The 21,383-nt window shown below is 41.8% G+C and overlaps 1 protein-coding gene across 1 annotated transcript in view; it reads right to left on the bottom strand.

Moving 5' to 3' along the window:
• Positions 1-3,205: 3,205 nt before the first annotated feature.
• Positions 3,206-21,383, bottom strand: part of tlcd3a (TLC domain containing 3A) — a 33,482-nt gene continuing 15,304 nt past the window's right edge. Inside the window, exons 4-5 of the mRNA XM_084565039.1 lie at positions 15,593-15,688; positions 3,206-11,269 (exon numbers count right to left, since the gene is read on the bottom strand). Coding sequence (XP_084421165.1) covers positions 10,946-11,269; positions 15,593-15,688 — 420 coding nt within the window. The 3' untranslated portion in view covers positions 3,206-10,945. The remainder of the gene's footprint in view (positions 11,270-15,592; positions 15,689-21,383) is intronic.

Genomic DNA, 21,383 nt, shown 5'->3' with positions numbered 1-21,383 from the left:
TGCCAACTTTCCAGCAAAGTTGCAAGAGGGCTTTAAAGGATGACCGGGGTTGCAGAAAGATTCCTTGGCAGCAACTCATTAAACTCCCGTCAAGCTCCATGGAGGACTCCTCTCAGCATGCGTATTCTCTTTCTCTTTCCTCTCATCTGGTCAAGGCAAGAGCAGGCCGTTATTTATAAGTCACGGAAAACCAATGCACAATGACATCTTGGAAAAAGACATTATGCACAGCGCGGGCAGATCGGTTTGCTCGGCGTGCACGAGATCTGGGGAGTGATCAAACTAACCTTTCAAAGGAATCCAGTGGAAGAGGCGGATGGTTTTCTTACACCTTCCCCTGTGGTGGTGCATCTACTGCCGCGAGACGTTTACCCCCCGCCGCCCCTGCTCAGTGTGCTGTCTGAGCTATCTGTGCCTCCTGAGCATGGGAGCAACAGGTTTGCCTCTGTATTTTTGGACATAAAGGGGGTGGGAAAAGATCAAATAAGAGGAGGGGCTTGACTTATTCAAGTGGTTTTGTCTTGTCTTTGCTGTCATGAACCCTGAATGAGGCCACTCTAAAGAGGAGAAGATTGCAATTTGTTGGTGAGTTATTAAGATGTCCGGCACCTTTGTCAGAACAGAGACCAGTTTGGGTCTGAACTAAATGAATTAACAAGAAGAACAGAATGAAAACATACAATTCACACAAAAAAATATATAAAACATCCATGTTTCTCTTAATGAAAGTGCCTACAAAGCCATGATTTTAGGTAGTAAGGACCTACACTTACCCAGCAATCAAGTCGGTTCTTGCACATTACAGGAAACTATCAATGCACAAAGGTTTTTAAATAAATTTTCCACGTTTCCGCATAAAAATGATTCAAAACAGTGACAGACTTTCCCCCAATTGATGACGGGAGAGTCTGACCACTGCACAAAGCCTTCTCCAGCACATCCCAAAGATTCTCAATGGGGTTAAGGTCTGGACTCTGTGGTGGCCAATCCATGTGTGAAAATGATGTCTCATGCTCCCTGAACCACTCTTTCACAATCTGAGCCCCATGAATCCTGGAGCATTGTCATCTTGGAATATGATCCATTGATGGAATAACCTGCTCATTCAGTATATTCAGGTAGTCAGCTGACCTCATTCTTTGGACAACATAATGTTGCTGAACCTAGACCTGAGCAACTGCAGCAACCCCAGATCATAGCACTGCCCCCACAGGCTTGTACAGTAGACACTAGGCATGATGGGTGCATCACTTCATCTGCCTCTCTTCTTACCCTGATGGTTCTCCACTATCCTTCCAGTTTTTAATAATGCGTTGGACAGTTCTTAACCCAGTTTTAGTAGTTTCTACAATCTCCTTAGATGTTTTCTCTGCTTGATGCATGCCAATGATTTGACCCTTCTCAAACAGACTAACATCTTTTCCACGACCACGCTCGAACGCTGCAGTTATGTTTTAAGCTGCCTCTGTTTCAAAAAGTCATATAAAAGTGTAATAGATTGTTTTGTTGGCAAAGTATACCCGTGAGAGTACATTTAAATTTGCTGAGCAGCTCAGCCTCAGGTGTCATCTTGAGTCAACAGTGCCTCTAGGTGGCCATAACTGCACATTACACCTGCACCAATGAATGGGTACAGAAAGCATGACTCAGCAGCACATGCACTGCACCGTCTGTACAAAATAAAAGAAAGTGAGGAAATACCTAGATGCATGCTGTTACACCCATGATAAATAGCCACGGAGAGACACAGAGAGTTCTCAGAACAGCTCTTAAATGAACAAATAGAAAACATTTGCGGCCCGTGGGCCAGAGTTGGCCCACCAGAGGGTCAAACCTGGCCTGTGGGATAAATTTGCAAACTGAGAAAACTACATATTAGACATTAACTGTAATCTTTCAATAATAATAATAATAACAATACCTATTTCTAATTTGTCCACTAGAGGTCGCACTGTTTTAGTCAGAGTTGCAGCAGATGGCAGCAATGTGCTGAAACTGCACTTTCAGGTTGTTCATAAAACGTTTGGTAAAAGGGTGGTTCATTAAGTAAACATTTTAATAATGTACTTGTTCTTCTTTGCACTAAAACAAAGGTAAATATCTTAAGTTACTCATCCGGCCTGGTTGAGATCAAACTGCGTGCCCTGAACTAAAACGAGTTTGACAACTCTTATTTGGGAACTGGCACAGAGCTGGGCTTTGTTAACTTTTAGTATAGGGGTGATTAATGGTTCAGCTGTCATGGCACTATACTAACTTTGCACTCCACCTCTATAGGAGCGACTCGGGGATCCAAAGAGCATATAACTCAGTGAAGGTTCTCAGTCATCCAGGTCATGGTTTAATCCAAAAAAAGAGCAGAAATGGAAGCAAATGGACTTGTAGAGTTTCTTTTAAATGCTAAGATAAGCTAAACAATTTCCTATAGGAACTACAGCTGCTCTTATTAAAGGGGAACTACGGTTTTTTTTACAACCTGGGCCTTATTTCTGGCATAAAATACGATCGTTTACTCACCCATATAACTTTGGTGTCATTTGGAGTCATTCGGACAATATTCAGATCAACGTATATCCATATAGTGGGAGTGACTGGGGCACCGAAACGCAGCCTCTAAATAACGCATTATCTGCCGCGAAACTCGTTCATTTCACCAATATTTTGTTATGATACATTAGTGCTATTCCCCGTTGAGTCCAGAGTTGCCTGTTGTCTATTCGTGGATGTGCAACGGTTTGTTGTTCTTTGGCCAGCTGTTCCTCTCTCTGCCTCCACATCCTCCTTTCACCGAGCTCCTCATCCGTATACTCTGGCTCAAAACGGTAAGGACGTCCATCATAAACAATATCGTCGTCCACAACCTCAGAATCGGAAAAATATTCAGCCATGTTGCAAAAAAATAGCAGTAATTACAACATGAACGAGTTTTGCAGCAGATAATGCGTTATTTAGAGGCTGTGTTTCGGTGCCCCAGTCACTCCCACTATATGGATATATGCAGATCTAAATATCATCCGAACGACTCCAAATGACACAAAAGTTATATGGGTGAGTAAACGATCGTATTTTATGCCAGAAATAAGGTTCAGGTTGTAAAAAAACAGTAGTTCCCCTTTAATGCAAGACTTTTCAATGCATTACAACCACACAGCTGCAGAGACACACTTGGAAGCAATGTAAATAAAACAGACACTTGTTCAAAACAGTCTATCAAATCAAATTTATTGACTTTTAAAGGGGTACTCTGATTTCACAAGTTGCAGCTACTGTACACAACTCCTCTTATTATTATTATCATTATCATTATTATCAGTATTATTATTATTATTATTATTACTACATGAAACGATCCAGTCTCATTTCAGATAGGAAATTTCCTCAAAAAAGGGTCACGCTACAAAAAAACAGGAAAGATGCTTCAAATCTAATATATATATAGATATATATATGTATGAAAAATTAGAACGCTATCAAAAATAATGTGGGGCAGGGAGTGTTAAAAGGTTGTGAAGGCGCTGCATTTAAGGAACGGTGAGCGATATGAACAACGGGCCAAGATTCAAATCTCCAAGAGCCTCCACCTAGACTGACGGATGAAAGGTTTAAAACAGAAAACACTGCAAAGCAAATTCAAACCTGCAATATATATATTTTTTATATATATGTATATATATGTATGTGTATATATATGCATACATACATATATATATATATACTGTATGCTTTAAAGGGTTCAGCCTCAAATGACGCACATCCCTTTAGACAAACAACATTATGGGATCTGCGTGATCATTTGAATTACCGATGAAATGCTTCAAAATATAAAATACTACAAAATATTAATACAAAAAGCCTTAATTATTATTCTTTTTTTATCAGGATCAAATGACAAGATCAATTCTCAATCAAGCAATAAATGCACAACAGTTTGTTTCAAATGGGTTCAAGCAGTTTAAACAGTTTTCCTTTCTTTTCTTTTTTTTTTTTTTTAATACACATATGAGACTTGATGACGATTGCTGCGATTTCCCAAAATGATCAAAGGTCTAATTTTCTCCTCGAGGATGCACGGATGAGAATAAATTACACGATAAATACAGCCACAACCTGTAAACACTGCCTGCCAGCTTAGCTCTTTCATACTGAGTTTTGCGGGTATCACAAATAGATTTTTCACGAAGGCACTGGAGACCAAGTTTGGTTCACTGTCCACAGATCAAAATCACTCCCAGCAACTCCAGCGTTTGCAGTGCTCAAAGTCCTAGCCTAGCCAAAAACCTGCACGGTAAATGCCACGTCCGCATCATGTCGCGAGATAACAGCAGAAGAAGAATATTGTGTTGGCTGGTGCTGAAGTCGCACCTCATCCAGCATACGGTATTTTCTTCCAACATGACACGAGCGTGGCATTTAAACAAGTTCACAACCAATATTTAATAATTTTTTTTTACCCCACATCTAGACCGAATCCTGCACTGCCCAGAAAGGCGGGACCGTCCCAGAATGAATATGTGAGAATTCAGAAAGCAGCGAAATGATATAAAATGTGGAGCAGAATAAACAAAACATAATTTTCATTGATAGAATCTGTAGCACTTTGCCCTTTAAATGGTGGGAACACAGACACCAAAACGTGTTGCCCTAGTGTTTAAACGCGAGGAGATCGTGCTAATGTGCTAGCATGGAACCCCAACACCTAGCTTACAGCCACTATTAAGCGTGTTAGCATGTAGTGTACAGCCACTCAAAGTACGGCACTATATGCTAAAGTGTTAGCATGGAGTGTACTTCCAAGTTCACCATCATTCAGCTAAACAGGCCTTTGCTAATGTGTTAGCATGGAGTTCACTATCATTTCACATTAGTGTGGGATAAAAGATCAGGTGTTAAAATGTTAGCATGGCTTGTACCCTCACTCAAAATAATGCTAGCAAGAAGTGGACGACTATAGCTCAACATATTGTGCGTTTATGCTAAAACGTTAGCATCTACTATACATTCATTTTACATTATGTATGATAAGGTGTTGTTAAATAGATATATAGCTATAGCCTGAAGTTAAAGTGCTACCGTGGAGCTTGATTCATCTCAACAAAGATAGGGTACAAGCCACCATTAGCGAGAATTAGCAACGTTAGCAAGCGCAGCAGTATTCATCTAAATAGTGTGGGCCTTTGCCTAAGTGTTAGCATAGAAAATGCTTTACATATACTGTGATGAGGTGCTAAACTTAGTGTCAACATAAAATGATGCTCAAGTGTTAGCACGGCTTGTACCAACCCTCAAGCAGGAAGTTAGCAAGTTGACATGTTAGCTTTGAGCTTGATTTCCCTCAACAAAGAGCGCACTAGAGTTAGCCAACCTTAGCTAAAGGCCGAGTATTCAGCAAAATAGGCCTCTGCTAAAGTGTTAAAATGGAAATAACCACACAAAAGCATGCTAAAATGTTAGCATGGACTATTCTCTCACACAAAATAATGTTAGCAAGCATGAGGAGGTTTTATCAAGTAAGCAAACGTTAGCAAGAGCCAGCCATGCAATATATTAGTTAGCTTGGAGATTGATATCACTCGCGAGATAATGCATTAGCACGGACGCTAAAATAGTTTCAAATGAAGTTAATGCTAAAATGTTAGCACGTAATGGATTACCACTCAAAATAACACCAGCAGGAAGCTGACTATAGCCCAGAACTAAGCTAATTAAGGCTAGCATGGCGTAACGTAGCCCGGGTTAATTTTGGTGTCCATGTTCCCGTTGAACTTGTGTCACAAGAGTAAATGATATTCTTTCACAAAGGTACAAGGAAGAGGAATTATATGATTTTAGTGTTCACGTGTCCAAAAGTGATATCAGTATAAAGCTAAAATGATTAAGCATGGGATGTGCGCTGGAGGAGGATAAACTAAACAACAGGAATGTCTGTATTTCCTCCACTACATCCCGATACTGGTCACTCGTCCGGGGACCAAAGAAGAGGATACGACTGGAGGGTAGTTAAAGTGTGAAGTGGGTATCTTAGCGATTAAGACAAATCATGTACAGCATGTCCAAAGTATTTAAAAATTAAATTATTCTCTTCACATTACTACGGTTACTGTTAACTAAAGTGCCTGACAGTCTTTGGTTTACCAACCCTTAGAAGCTGACGTATCAAAAGCCGTGTCAGGAAGCGTAAATAGAAGACGAATCTATACGGAAACAAAGCTTCTTTAAAAAAAAAACAAAACAAAACAAAAACATCATATAGAAAAGAAACAGCATACTCGTCTACTTCATGTGTCATCTTCAGAATCAGTCTCACAGCTTCATCATCTCACAATAAACCTCTGTACACACAATTTCATAAAACTTCATCAAACCCTGAGCAAAGAGGATTAACTTAAGATTTCCTATATTACAAATCTATCGAGTGATATATATATATCTATATATATATTTATAGATATGTGTACTCCTCGTGCGTTTGAGCTTCCGTAATGATTTCTCCTATGATTTCATGAGGCAGTGATCCACGGTCCTAGCAATGTGAGTCATGTGGCTTATCGTCCCGTAAGTCGTCGCAAGAACCAAACTCGGCGGTTCGGCTTCGAGTCGGATTCATCAGTTTTAAGAAAAGAAATCCCACGTGATGTCCGCACATATACAGCCGTGCAAAATAAAAGAATTAGCTGCTGAGAAAAAGATGCCGCTGAAAGAAAACAGTGGAATGTTGTATTTTTTCTATGTTTCCTAATATCGGTCTGTTGTTCGGGTCCCCGTGAAATCAAATTGTGCAGTGTTTCTGTGTGATTAATGCAATAAATACGCCAGTATCTGAGCCCAGAATTGGCAAAAAAGAAGGTAGTTTTATACGGAATACTAGTTAAAAAGCTGATGACTCATCCTGCACCAAGGGGGCGTATCCTTATTTGGTGACCAATGACGGCTCTCGGCTTAAACGTGCATGGGTGGAGCCAGATCGGGCCACGGGAGCTGACCAATCAGAGGGCAATTTGGGCCTAGCCTGTTTCATGGGGACTTTAAAATCTTATCTGCCCGGTAAAGACTTCATCTCCTGTGTTTTTAACTTTCCTTTCTGAAAATTAAAAAAGAGATTTAGGGTATTATAACCTCAAAAATGATTTTGTGTCATGACACTCCACTTTCAAAAGCTTTTCCCAACCAAAATAAAACAGAGAACAACAAACCTAAATGCCAAAGTGACATGTATAAATCTCAGAGCAGCACACAGTACGGAAAAAAACACAAAAAAGCATGCACAGTTGCACAGGCTGCAAACTGCTGAGTGGACAAGCAGTGGATAATCCACGACGACAGATGGCAGCAGAGGGAGGGGCGGATTCTGCCCTATTAACTCTCCCTTCACCTTTACACACCAGCCAGGACGCCGGGACGAGCTCAAATGACGGAGGGGCCGGAGATAATGAGGCGGAAGGTATGGAGGGGGAAAAACAGTGGCGACAAGAAGAAAGGCGACTTTACAGGAACAACCTTCAGCTTTTAATCTTAAATAACATAAAATAACGTTTGACTAAAAGTGACACCCACTGTTTAAACAAGCTGTTGAGATACATGATTAAAAGCAGAGTGAAAGACACACAGAGCAGCAGTACAAAAGAGCGTGGGATGTTTCCAGTAACGGCGTTGTTGATCGGCCGCGGACAAAAAAAAAAAAAGAAAAAAAAAAAGAGGCCCGCACTGTCCTGGGCCGCGGCCAAAGCAGACAAACAAACCCATCATTCATCCGCTCGGCCTCTCTGTGCTCCGTCGTCCTGCTGCCGTCTACCAACAACGAGACTCAGCACCTTTTACCCCCGCGCTCAAATCACGCCCGATGTCACTTTTTATGAAAAGTCCCATTTGAAGCGATGAAGTGAAAATAATCCGCAGTGATTCTAGAGTGACCTATCGCCTTGATCCCAGTAATGCAAGTTGAATGTGGAAGTACCAAAACACATCCTCTCCAGCTTGGTCACTTGGGACTAATAATGAGGTACAAAACTTTAAGATAATTAATGTTTGTGCGACTGTTAAATACCTTTTTATAAATATGTTTGATTCACAGTAAAATAAAGGAAAAGAGAAATCATGACACGAAACCATCTTTCACTAATGGGGCGGTTTTCAACTTCCTGGATGCAACGGGACAGTCCTACGATCAATTAGAGCAAATAAATTACTCGACAAAAGCCTTAATCGCCGCTACGTGTTCGTCCCGTTGTTACTCTTCACATAAAGCCCCGCCCCAAAACGATTTGATTGGCCCAGCAGATCTTCTCCAGGGTGCATAATCAGCTCCCAGCAGAGTGACTCCAGACAAATTAAATCCCGGATAAGTGAGCTGGCTTCCTTCCTGGCGTCTGCTCTGCTGTAAAGTCACTGTCCGGCTAGCCACACGCCTTTCCTAAACATTAATTAGCTTAGCTCTGTTCAGATCTGTGTCGCTCAGTGTGATGTGCCAACTGAGCCGCAGTTGTAAACATGTGATCCGTCAAATTACGACCGAATGCAACATGATATGTAGTGAGGAGTAGGGATGCACCGAAAAATTTTCGCCAAAAAAATTGCTGCGGTTGTTGCTTGCATCATCACATAATCCTGTTTCGACCGTGTTGTTTCGGCAAAAAATTTTCGTCCAAAAATAGCCCGAAAGCGCATTTTTGGTTTTTCGGCTGTAAATTTGTCGGACTTTTATCGCCGAAAAAACATGTGCAAGCAAAAACCGCAGCAATTTTCAGCCGAAAGTGCATTTTCGTTTTTTTGGCCGTAAATTTTCGGACTTTTATCGCCGAAACAACACGTGCAAGCAACAACCGCAGCAATTTTCAGCCGAAAATGGCCCGAAAGTGCATTTTCGTTTTTTCGGCCATAAATTTTCGGACTTTTATCGCCGAAACAACACGTGCAAGCAAAAACCGCAGCAATTTTCAGCCGAAAGTGCATTTTCGGTTTTTCGGCCGTAAATTTCCAGACTTTTATCGCAGAAACAGCACATTCAAGCAACAACCGCAGTAATTTTCAGCCGAAAATGGCCCCGAAAGTGCATTTTCGGTTTTTCGGCCGAAAATTTTTGGTGCATCCCGTGAGGAGTATACGAATCACCACCTATGAGGCGTGGATCACTTCGTTATGACTTGACATTAGTGTTGTGTACATGCACCGTAGCCTTTTTTTTAAATTTTTTTTTTCTTTTTTTGCATAGATCAACTCGACGTGACACGGAAATAAAATAAAAATAAAAAATAAAATAAAAATTAAAAAAGGCCATCCTTAATCACTACGAAGCCTGAATGATTATCAAAGAAATAACTCCAGTGTTTGTGTATGAAACTATCCCGCAGCATTCAACTGAAATTAATAACTTCTACTTATTATTTTCTGATATAGAGAAATAATAATAATAATAATAATAATAATAAAAGAAAAAAAGAAAATTTTAAAATAAATTTCTTTATGCAACTGTGAATTTGCATGATAAAAATGGTCCTCTCTGGTCCAGAAATACATTAGGTTTCTTTTCTTTTTTTCTTTATTTTCTTTATTTTTTTAATTTAAAAGCTATTTTTTTCTAATGAAACTAAAACAACAATGTAAATCTCTAAAAACGGTGAATATATACAGCCCTGTGTATTCAATGCAACGCACAAGAGCACATAAATGTTTGGAGATTCAGGGATATATATATATGTTGTTGTTGTTGTTGTTGTAATTAACTGCTTGGAAATTTAAATAGTCTGTCTAGGTTTGCCCTGGTGAGCCGCTGCTCGCTCATCTTATTGCTCCGACTTTGGCCCTGAGTTCATCTGGGAACCATTTGACCCTTAAAACCCACCTTAGCGTTATCGTACACCCGCCCCAACGTTACCCCTCTGTGGTCTGAAAGGCAAATCTGACTGACCACAGCATTTACGTCGCCCCCTCCCCATGTGTCATCCCAAGCTGCCTTGCATCAACTCTGGCTGCCAACATTGCTCCGGAGTCGTCCGACACTCGAGAAACCCGTCCCGCGTTCAAACAGTCCACACTAACACTCAAAAAAAAAAAAAATCCTTCCAGTTGGGTGTGAATTAGTCTGAACGCGGTATACTTCCCATCCGATCATGGCTTCACACGCTATAGCTAAATTTGCGTTTGATGAATAAGTCGGGACGCTGTTAAACTAAAATCCTGAAAATGTTTAAAAGGCCAAAAGAAACTACTGTGAGGTATATGGGACAGTTGATGCAGATGTGCAGCTGATCACATGCTCTATGGATGATCACATGATCGTGGTGCTAGTTTGATGAGCTTTTTTCTTTTTTTGTGTGTAATTTACATCCCACCCACTCACCCATCGGCGTCCCCCCCCCACCTAATCCTTGTTTATCAGTGTGATCAGCGAATGGATGGGAGAGGGAGAGGAGCAGCTATCCGACACATCACTCTTAGCGAGGAAAACAAAACAAAACATAAAATTAAATACAGCCTGTAATAACAGCCACTTCACACGCACACTGTAACAGACCTTCCCAATCAGCAGCAGCTGTAAACACAGTAGGAGTCAGAGATAAGATAAAGTCTCTCCGAGGAAGCTCCTCTTTAGTTTCTGGTGCGTTTTTTTGCTCCACATTTTCCTCGCAGCGAGGCGGACGTGACCCTTCTTCAGTGTTGCAAATGTAGACGGACACAGTGTAAGCACTTCAACAAGATCCAGGCTAGAGCCAAATAATAAAAAAATAAAAAAAAAAAACAAAAAAAATAACTCAGTAGTAGATTTAGATCGGTGGTAGAGAGGTCCACTTAGGCAGCAGAATTGTAACAGAGGAGTTAAAGTGTGCGGAAAATGCCCAGGAGTTGTGGAACAAGAGCAGGCAGTCCCGGTGTACTGCAGTACAGTTGAGTGGGGTTGAGTTGCGTTAGTAGCTGAGTGTGCGGCTTGAGCGAGCGGTCGTGAACTTGGAAATCAATCGTCCTTAGAGTTGTCGGCGGTGGCGGCGGCGACGGGTGCGGCGGCCGCGGGGGACGGGTGCGGCTTGCGGCTGCGCTGGTACAGGCGGTAGCCCTTTCGGCAGAGCAGGACGAACCAGTAGACCTGCGGCGCCAGGATGCACGAGTTGCCCAGGTTGGCCAACAGCGACAGGTGGAAGGGCACGCTGTAGAGGGGGATGCCGTAGTGGCGGCCGTACATCCAGTACATGAAGGGGAAGAGGGCGATGCGGCAAATGAAGAAGGTTAACAGCACCATGCCGCCGTTGGCCTTGTGCACCCAGCAGTCCTGGAGGCTGATCTGGAGGAGGAGGAGACCAAAACAGGGAGGGATGGGAAAAGGGGATGAAGAAAAGGATTTAGCACAACAGGACACCACAGAAACACATTTAGTTTCCTCCCAGTTACAATCAGATCTTGCAAATCTAGTCCACGTTTGAGGGAAATCCGAAACATGACAGAAGCTCCAACTCCTAGAGCACCGTCCGGCCTGAAACTTGACTGGATTTAAATAAAAATGTGACGACAGAAACGCAAAGACACATGCAAGACGTGAAACTAGAGGTTAAATAACGTGGAAACGCCACAAATCTCTGGAACCATTGACCTAAAAGACACTCAGTCTGAGCAACATCAGGGTCTGTGCAAACTAAAGTCTGATCTGTTTACTACTTTTCCGTCATATCTAGTAGATTTTCACATAAATCTAGCTCTGGCTAAAGTTTAAAAGCCTCTTGGTGTCTGCAGTAGCGCCATTTTTGTTCACATGCATGCATTTCGTAATGGACTTAAATGGGAAAATACGAGACGTGGTGACGACAACAACAAATCGTACACTTTCCAACACGAGTTGAGGTACACTGTGACCTCTGCTGCTACCAAAATTACTATTACTACAAGCATCAGGTGGATTTGTTAAGAGGTTTTAAAAGGCCTGTGCATCAGTGGTGTATTATTTGTGATGCACAAAGCATTAAAAGAGAAATTACGTGGATTTTAATTGGCTCACATTAAAAAGAGGCCAAATTGAAAGCAAACGTAAAATGTAAATGTACTTTATTTCTATAGCACCTTACGACGACCCACAGGTGAACCAAAGTGCTTTACAAAAGATTAATTAAGTACATTAGTAAAAGAAAGCTATGGATAAAAAGTAAAACAAAATAGAATAAAAAGATTAAAGATTAAATTAAAAAACAACAGAGGGCAACAGAGTCTAATAACTTTAGACAACAACATAGGGGGCAGGACAGGATTTGGGAGTCTTTCTCTCGGGATTTTGCGAGACAGGATTGTTTTGGGGGGTAGTCACTTGATCGGGATATGACTTTATATGATTTTTGTGGGCTCGGGACGGGATGGGATGGGAACGACAATTGATTCCCGTGTCACCCTTTATTCCAGAGACTAGGTGGAGCAATTGAAAAGGCTCGGTCACCCCAGTGTTTAAGTTTTGACCTGGGCACTTCCAACAAGAGCTGATTTGACGACCTCAAAGCCCTACCGCAAAATTAAAACGTTCGTTCTCTTCTATGCAGACGACATAACACAAATATTATAACACTAAATGTGGGTTTTGGGAAATTGCATGACCCGTGTTCATCGTTTCTTTGCTGAATAACATCCAACAACGACAAACAGCCGACACGATTCTAGGATCTTCTTCTTTTGGACCGGCGGTCTACCCTACACAACAGAAATCACCGCTCTTGTTGAGAGCAGTAAAAAAAATGTCTGGCACCGTTTGTTTGGTGCTGATCTAATCCAAAAGAGGGCGGCAGTGCAGCTTTGCTCTGCTCTTTTTCCTCTGCTGACACCAGATGTCAGCAAAGGCCCGAGAGGCCTCAGCCCACCGATTTCACCCAGGTTCACAGTAAGGCTCTTCTATTCTTAGCAAGGGATTACAGGACACACAGTGCCTTGAACTAAACTCTACATACTGCAATGTGGTCGTCAAAGTGTGAGGTGTAATGACCTCTGTGTGTGTGTGTGTGTGTGTGTGTGTGTGTGTGTGTGTGGTACTAATGAAAACATTTAACTGCAGCAGGCGGGTTAAGAGGAAAGAGACTGAACAGTGCCACGGCTTCTCGCCTGAATGCTGACTGATGTTGTTTTGTTTTTTCTGGTGAGCCATGCACCTTAATTATTGATGGACCAGTGACAAGCTACATCGCAAATGAAATGGAGATACTCAGGTTTTTTTTTTTTTTTTTTTTACCACACAAGGCCCTGCAGATAAATCTACTAAAAAAGAAAAAAGGGTGAATGATTCTTTGTTTGCCAAAGCGCAGAGAACGGATGTGTTGTTGCGCGGCCAGTCGCACATTTCAATAAATTTGAGAGGACAGCTTTTTATTTTTACAAAGCCGAGGCCTTTATTATTAACCACGAAAGTGTGATTTTAAACCCTAATGTGGCATTATGTTGCCTCTAGGGCTGGGTTTAACAAAACAATAAAGATTCTTTGATTCAAAACGATTTAGGATCAGAAATCGGTTCATTTAACACCTCGGATCATCTTGTTAGGAAGAGCATTAGTGCGTTAGGACAGGAGCTACGACTCTTGGTTTTGTGAAAATAGACAAAAATTCTGTAAAAAAACAATTAAAATAGTTTGGAAACTAATATACTGGATTTAATCTAATTGAATTGTGAATTTAAATCGAATTAATTCAGGAAATCGGAAGCGATAGCCAGCTGAAATACACCAGATCAGGTCATTCAAGACATTCATTCATTCATTCATTCATCTTCTGCAACCCCTTGACCCCGTGAAGGGTTGCGGGTTGGGTCTGGAGCTAGAGGGTGACAATTTTTCGGGACTCCCGTGGGTCACGGTATTCCCGCGGGAATCAATTTCACTGTTGGTAACATGATAGGGATGGGATAGAGCAAATAATCAACGGGAGCTTTAGACAACAACATAGGGAGCGGGACGGGATTTGGGAGTTTTTCTCTCGGGATGTGGTGGGACAGGATTGTTTTGGGGGGGCAGTCACGTGATCGGGATATAACAGGAGTATTTTTGTGGGCTTGGGATGGGATGGGAGCAACAATTGATTCCCGTGTCACCCTCTAGCTGGAGCCTATCACAGCTGTCATCGGGCGAGAGGCGGGGTACATCCCGGACAGGTCTCCAGACTATCACAGGACTAACACAGAGAGACAGACAACCATTCACACTCACGCCTACGGCCAATTTAGAATCACCAATGAACCTAACGAGCATGTCTTCGGACGGAAAACGTTTGCACGCATAGCTGTATTATTTGTGGAGATGTTATTTGTATGTGGTTTTCCAGGGTAATTTCCCAACTGTCACAGCAGCAGCAACACAAGCAGGATACAGTAGATAAATCATCTCTTCCTTGATGCCCATCCCCCCTAGTTACTGTTGCTACACCTGTCCATTCCCCCAGAGAACACACACACACAAACACAAACACACAGCGGAGGTAGTAATTTCTGAAACAATGGCTCCTCTGGTCTGAAACCACCAGTTCTGTCGGGCTGAGAATTTATCAGCTGTAACCGGCTAACCAAGCGTAATCTAGCTAAAACAGATCTCAGGCTGGGTTTTAACCGTTTTACAGTATATGTGAAGGCTAAATAGAAGGACTTAGAAGGCTAGAAGCTGCATGCAAACAGGTGAAACTGGTTTTAGGATGGGCACTAACACATTTTGTTTGGCATGAGGTTAGGGTTAGGAGATTCATAAAGGCTTTTCTTTCTTGTCCGTGTATTCTCCTAAATGCGAGTGGATTCAGTCCAATACATATTTCTGTTAAAGTTAATGTAGCGTTGAGAGGGTAGCTCGTACCATGGCTCCAGAAAACCTGTGCTCTCCAGCCCAGAAATGTTCTGATCATCCAACACCATAAACCTTGTGACCTTCTCTCTGGTCTGGGCCCTCTCCAGGAAACTTTTCTCATCTTCTAAACTCAGCATTTAGTGTTTGTCGGTGTCGCGCTGCAGCCTGGTGTTGAATCAAGTCGTTGGTATTGAATGACGATCTCCTGCTACCACCTCACCAAACATCCACATTGCATAATTTACACATTTCAGTCTGACTGACTTCATTTTTCCAGCGTTAAGTTCTTCCACACGGCAGACGTGTTGATTTTGGTTCTTCTTCTACTTTATTTATTTATTTATATGGGCTTTGCAGCTTTTGACGCTAGGAAAGGAAAAGGTAGAAGATGTTTTGACGCTATCCAGGGTAATAGGTTTGGATTTGTATGCCAAATGCAGCAGGCCTCTAAGCTCAGATACAGTAGCATTCAGGACCGGCTAACGTTTCTTAATGTGCTTTGCATCTTCACAGACTATAGTTTAGTTAATGATATGGTTCTTGATGTGAGAGGCAATACAGCTCTTGTGTGTTTACTTAGAGTAGCAGGGTGCTACTCAATGCACATCAATGCAGTAACGAAACCTGTTGAACCTATGTCTATGCTATGATTGGACGACTTCAACTCAGGCTAAGGATTTAGCAAATGATTGCCCAACGTGGCTGTGCAGTGGTCAACCTTACAACATTTTTTAAGCTACTGTACAAGACACAGGACCACCTCCTCCTCCTCCCAGGTTGTTTCAGGTGAGCGCACACGTGTACATGTCTCACCTGAATGAGTATCTTCCCCAGGGAAACGAAGGGCGTGCTGAGCTCCGTTAGAAACAAGCAGCCGATGAAGAAGTCCCCCCGGTCGTTTCTGAAGAACTGCGAACAGACAAACGGAGCACACACAGATTGAGCAAACAAACACGAGCACGGAAACAAACACAGCTGACGTTCAAGGGCGACTCTCGGAGGCGCTCTCAATGGAAATGTGCTGAGAGACGCTTCAAAAAAGACGAGGGACGGTGTCAGGTTTTAAACGCATGCTTAGCCCGACTGATTCTGATACATCTGACGGCGCTTTAGTGCGCAAAAAGTCCATTTTACTTTTTACATATCCACTAAAATCCAAGGGTAAAGACAGCATTGTAATCGGGAATACTTTTGTTTTGCCAATATGTGATGTATGGTTGTGTTACATGGACAATATTTCTTCAACCCGACTGAAATCCTTCTGATTAAGAGTCCAAGAAGATAAAGAACATTAGCGGATAACATATATGTGCATACAAGGTCCAAAACATCACTCAGATTTTAACTTTTTTTACCTGTGGAAAGTCAAATATGACAAAAATTCAACAAATTTTATTTCCCAAACTTTATTAACAACATGATGACGACCCAGCAAGACCAAGACGGACAAATGTTTTCAATGGTGCAACTCACATTGATTCAAACTGGGGATGTCCAGATTAGATTTTTATTTTTTGCGCCCGATCCGATCCCGATCATTTAATACTGAGTAACCCAATGTACGCCTATAACAGTCAAGAAACTAATAGTATATTTGGCTCTTATACCAGTAAACACAGAGAGCTGGATGTTTTTAACTAAATAAATAACAAGCAAACAAACTTAAATATCGTTATAACTAGATTTGCGATGTATAACTTGAACATTCACACGGTCACAACCACAGACTGTATAAAGACGGACGACGGAACAGCTCCTCAAAAGTGAAGCCAAAGTAAGTAGAGCTTCCTTTGAGCTTAGGATGGGGGGCTCATAAGCTCCACCCACTTCCTGTTCATGGACTGAGCAGGCTCTGGATCGAAACTGCAAGATGGTGCAGTCAATGGTCGCAACAAATACCAAATCACAATTCTGCTTTGACCGGCATCATGAACCTATACAACTGAAATATCTTCTCAGTTTTTCTTCATCCTCCAATTAGAGTTGGGTTTTCTTTTATTTCAAAGATGTCAGAGTTTTTGGATTAAAATCCATGTGCTCATAAATTATTATTATTATTTTTAAAATACACGTCATTTCCTGCATCCTCTCATTTGAAATCTCGCTGCGGTCGCACAAGACTGGTTTCACACAAGAAATCTTGCGAGATCATGCAACGAGATTAGTCCACGTGTGAGAGGGATCCAAAACATGACAGAAGCTCCAACTCTGAGAGCACCGTCAGATCCGAAAGCTGATTGGATTTTAAAAAAGCGTGACGACGGAGAAGAGCTGGACAAAAGCAAAGCTAAACGAAATACCGCAAATCTCCGAAACCAACGACAACATAGGTTTTGGGAAAATCTCTTTCATAACGTAGTAGAAGTAAAATTGTTTCGAAACCGAAATATCTCTAAATGAACTGATGTTTAATCGAATCAGGAGATCAGTAGCGTCACCCAGCCCTACTCCCAATACTGATCCGGATATCCTTGGTTCAGGCCAAGGTCGTCACTTGAGGCATTGGCATGTGATTCCAAAGATGGATCACCAACAGGTTAATCAACACTAATCTTGGCATGTTGGTCCATCTCAATGCTATAAACCCTGGTAGCGGTGTCACATGCTCTCAAAAGTCACCCAAGGTTTGGTCATGTACTTCACTCCACTCCACGTGAACAAACATAATGAAAATGTCTCTAATTAAAAGGCGGATTCAATTCCTTGACTCCAGAGGCAGCTGAGTAAACTTCCTCCACTGATTCTGCTAAGATTATCTCTACATGTTTTGCACAATGCCACAACCACTCGAGGCAGACCTTTTACTAACTTAGTAATAGTAGGGAGTAGAAACTGGAGGCCAGGGAGGGAGTGATGTCCCATACATAAGTAATGAATGAAGCTTTCAAATATTGACCAGCGGCACAGTGCTGTGTGGTTAGAGATGCCACCCTAGAATAGGTGAGTCAGGATGGATGGATGGACTCAAGACAAAAGACAAGCGCTGTCTGGTAGCCGAGCTTGCTGTGTGCTGATAAATAAAGCATGAGCGGCTCAAGACGTGGCTTTGCCAGCTGCCCACAAAAGAATTAACAAGACCACAGGAGGGGAACTCTACACCACGCCTACTCAACTACCTGCCGACCTAAACCCACTCCTAGCAGCCATGGGCTTGATTGTGTTGCCTTTATACCCCCCCATAGTTTCATTTCAAAAACTGTTTGACATATGGTTATTAAAAGAGACCTCTGGGGAGTTCTGGATATCATTCGTACATTATGTGGACATGTTTTAGTCTCCTCAGATGTTAAGATTATTGTCCCTTCTCTAGAAAAACATTCAACAGACCATATGGCTCCCAAACAGAGTGTTGTCCTCTACATATTTGTGTCTGGGAGTGCATAAAGAGACAAAAAGAGACTTATTATCATGAAAACATCCTATATATTGCACTTTAACAACCGCTCGTGGCAATAACACTTGAGCATTATGCGTAAATGTGGTAAAACTAAAGCTGTAAACCACAACAAACTATTCTGTGTGCCTCTACGTTGCCTTCAGCCACCGACAACAACAGGTGTATTTGTTGTTACTAGCATCTGTCCAGGGGATTATTTAAAATTCCCTACTATACACAATGGGCCTGTGTGCAAAGCAGATGCATTTAGAACAAAGAGAGACATGTTTAGCTCTTGATGAGCAGGTTGTAACGGCAGCGAACGGTAATAGGCCAGACGCGCTGCTCGACAGCTATATCCTAATTCTCTACTGAGGTATTTTCAGGTCAGGTGTGACAGGTGTGACGTCCCTCAGGTGTTCTTCCTAGACGGAGTTTCCCACAACGCCTATGGGGCTGAGACTAAACCAAACTGACGTCAGAAAACTACTAGAAACAAAGGCAGACCGTAACATCACCTCGGAAAGCTGCGTCTGAACACCAAAGACATCCGCCAATGGCCAGTTAGCATTTACAGTAGGTTTTATACCTGAGAGAGAAGTCAGGTAGATGGGAAAACAAAACAGCCGGGAAACTAGGAAGCAGAGAAGATCTCTCCTGGATTGTCCCACTCCAGATGGCCATATCATTGCGAAAATGGTCCCTTCTTGCATTTTGTTGTTTGCTTATTTTAGTCACTTCCGTTTCTATTTTCATCCCCGGGTGTCCGAAACATCTCAACTGACAACCAACAGTGTTTCCGGACCCAGGCTCTGAATTTTAACATAATATCCGTGTGAAAAACGCATGTTCTGGACGATTAGTTTGATCTTGGACAAAGCCTGGAATATCTCCCAATACAGAACGCTGATATTATACCAAATTTAAAATGTGAAAACTGAATGAACGTAACTTTTAGCAGTCACAGTGGATTTTGTAGTGGCATTAACAACAAAACTCTGTGTCCTCGGTCTGTAAAGTCCAGCAGTGAACTGCATAATTAGGTCAGGCCACCTGTGACTGGAATTTATGAGACTGTATGTTGCTCAACTGGGATTGAAAAACTTCAGGTTCAAGCTTATTTGCCAACTTCTTATCGTCAGCACAAATGTTGACTTGTCAGAAGAAGCAAAGGTGGAATTGATATTGCTAACAAAGACTCAGTTCAAGTCAGGTGTCCCATTCAGCCTGAGAAGCGACTGAGAATCCACAAATACATGGAGCCTTAAAATTAAAAAAATGACTTGCATGATGACACAGTTCTTTAACAGCTGGACTACCCAACCAGCTCTCACGTGAAGCAGGCAAGTCAAAGTGGCACAAAGCTGATGAGTGAGGGAACAAAAGGAGAAACAAAGGGAGGGGAGTTTAGAGAAAAGAGAGGATGACTGCAGCTGGAGCTGAATAATGTAGGGTAATGTGATCTCATATAGCCACTGACTGCCACTGCAAACAAAGGACTGGGTTTCCACAGCACCTGGCCTGCTAACCTAGGATAGTACCGGGAAAGGAGAGTGTCTAGATGTGCTGGAAACTCTAAGGGACATACTGCACAGTAAAAAAGGTTGGTGGCAGTCTGGAGCGATCACCTGAGTGACCCAATTCAAGTTTGTTTGATTAATTATGTATTTCCTAGAATGGAACTGAAGAAAATAGAAGCGTTCTTGGCGAAAAATAAAACATTGTATGTGACTACAATATCTCATTGTAAGCAAATGGCTTGGAAATCAGCCAATCATGGGACTTTCTTGGAAATGAGTTTGCAGTGAAACAGTGAACTCGGGTTTAACAGTTCAGTAAGTTTCCAATTTGGTGGTCATACATGCAGTAAAAGCCTCCCCTCCGCTGCCTGCTTCCTCCCATAACATTTCTATTTTTATTCCTAGATGCTTTCGCGTGCATCGAGTTCTTCGGTCGGCATACGTCGTTGCTTCTCTAACGCTGTAGCCCCTTTTTTTATTTATTATTCTCTCTTCCTGTGCATTTGTATTGCACATGTCCCCCCTTTGCAGCATTTAGAATTCAAGAGAGAAAGCAATAAAGAATCATTCACTGGCATTTGTTCAAAGAAACTCATCGATAATTACTAGCTTAGTGTTGGCTTTCTTTTCCTGCCATTTACTCCCTCGGAGGCCTGGGTTTTTTTTTTTTTTTTTTTCTTCTTCCTTCTTTACTTTGAACCGACCAAGTTGGACTGTATTTCCTCCAATAGACCACAGAGTAAATTAGTAAAGTGGTCCACTCTAGGGCATAAAATGGAACTCAATGAGAGTTCGGTTTTCACACAGTGGGGAAAAAAATGCACACTGGCTCATCAGCGTAAACCCCGCTTCTCATATAACCAAGGACGTTAACGCTTGAGAAGCACACCGCAAACTGGATGGCTAGGTAAACGCCTGCTGTCCCAGAGAGGGCCGAAGAAGGATTATATTGTCAAAACACTTGAAAATGACCCGTGCGTTAGGTCTTTTCTTGAAGGCTTTGAGAGAGAACACACCTTTACACACCTGGCCAAGAGTCTGTCATTGTCGTATTGTTGGTTTCAGGAAGTAACAAAAATAAAAAGATTGTTTATATCTTGATAACCCACGCCAACATGAGCGTTAGAACATTTCTGCACTAAAAAGTAAATATGATCCAACCCTCAAGTGTCTTACTTTTGTATTTTGTACACATATTATATATTATATTAGCAGAGTTGACAATAAAGGTGACTTTGACTTCACAGGGTTTCTGTTTGTCAACTCAACGACCCATTGAGGTGAAGTATTCTTTCACCTGCTTTGAGTTAATTTTCTACAGCTCGGCACTTACATCCCTTCCTATGATTTCTCACTTCAGCAGAAACCTTGGTTCTATTTTGATTAATTGTGTTTGGGTTGTCCAGTCATGTTTGATCCAATTAAAAAAGAAAAGATTGTACATAAAAGTAGTAATTCATGTAGTTTTTGTTTAATCCACTTCAGATTACTGCTACAAATATCTAATACAGCAAATCCTCAAAAAGGGCTCGTGATACTTTAGTTGACGATTAACGGTCACACAGATAATTGCAATTAATGATTGACTGCCTTTGACAAACTAGTTTTTCCAACTGTAAGTTAAGGGCTTTGGGATAAACAAATGGTGGCACCAATTCTCTCTTCAGGTGCCATTGAACCGTAGAAGAAAAACAGGGTGACAGCATTA

Source organism: Chelon labrosus, assembly GCF_963514085.1.
Source record: "Chelon labrosus genome assembly, chromosome: 17".
Taxonomy (NCBI): Eukaryota; Metazoa; Chordata; class Actinopteri; order Mugiliformes; family Mugilidae; genus Chelon; species Chelon labrosus.
The sequence above is the reverse complement of the archived record's forward strand: the minus strand, read 5'-3'. Positions and strand labels throughout refer to the sequence as shown.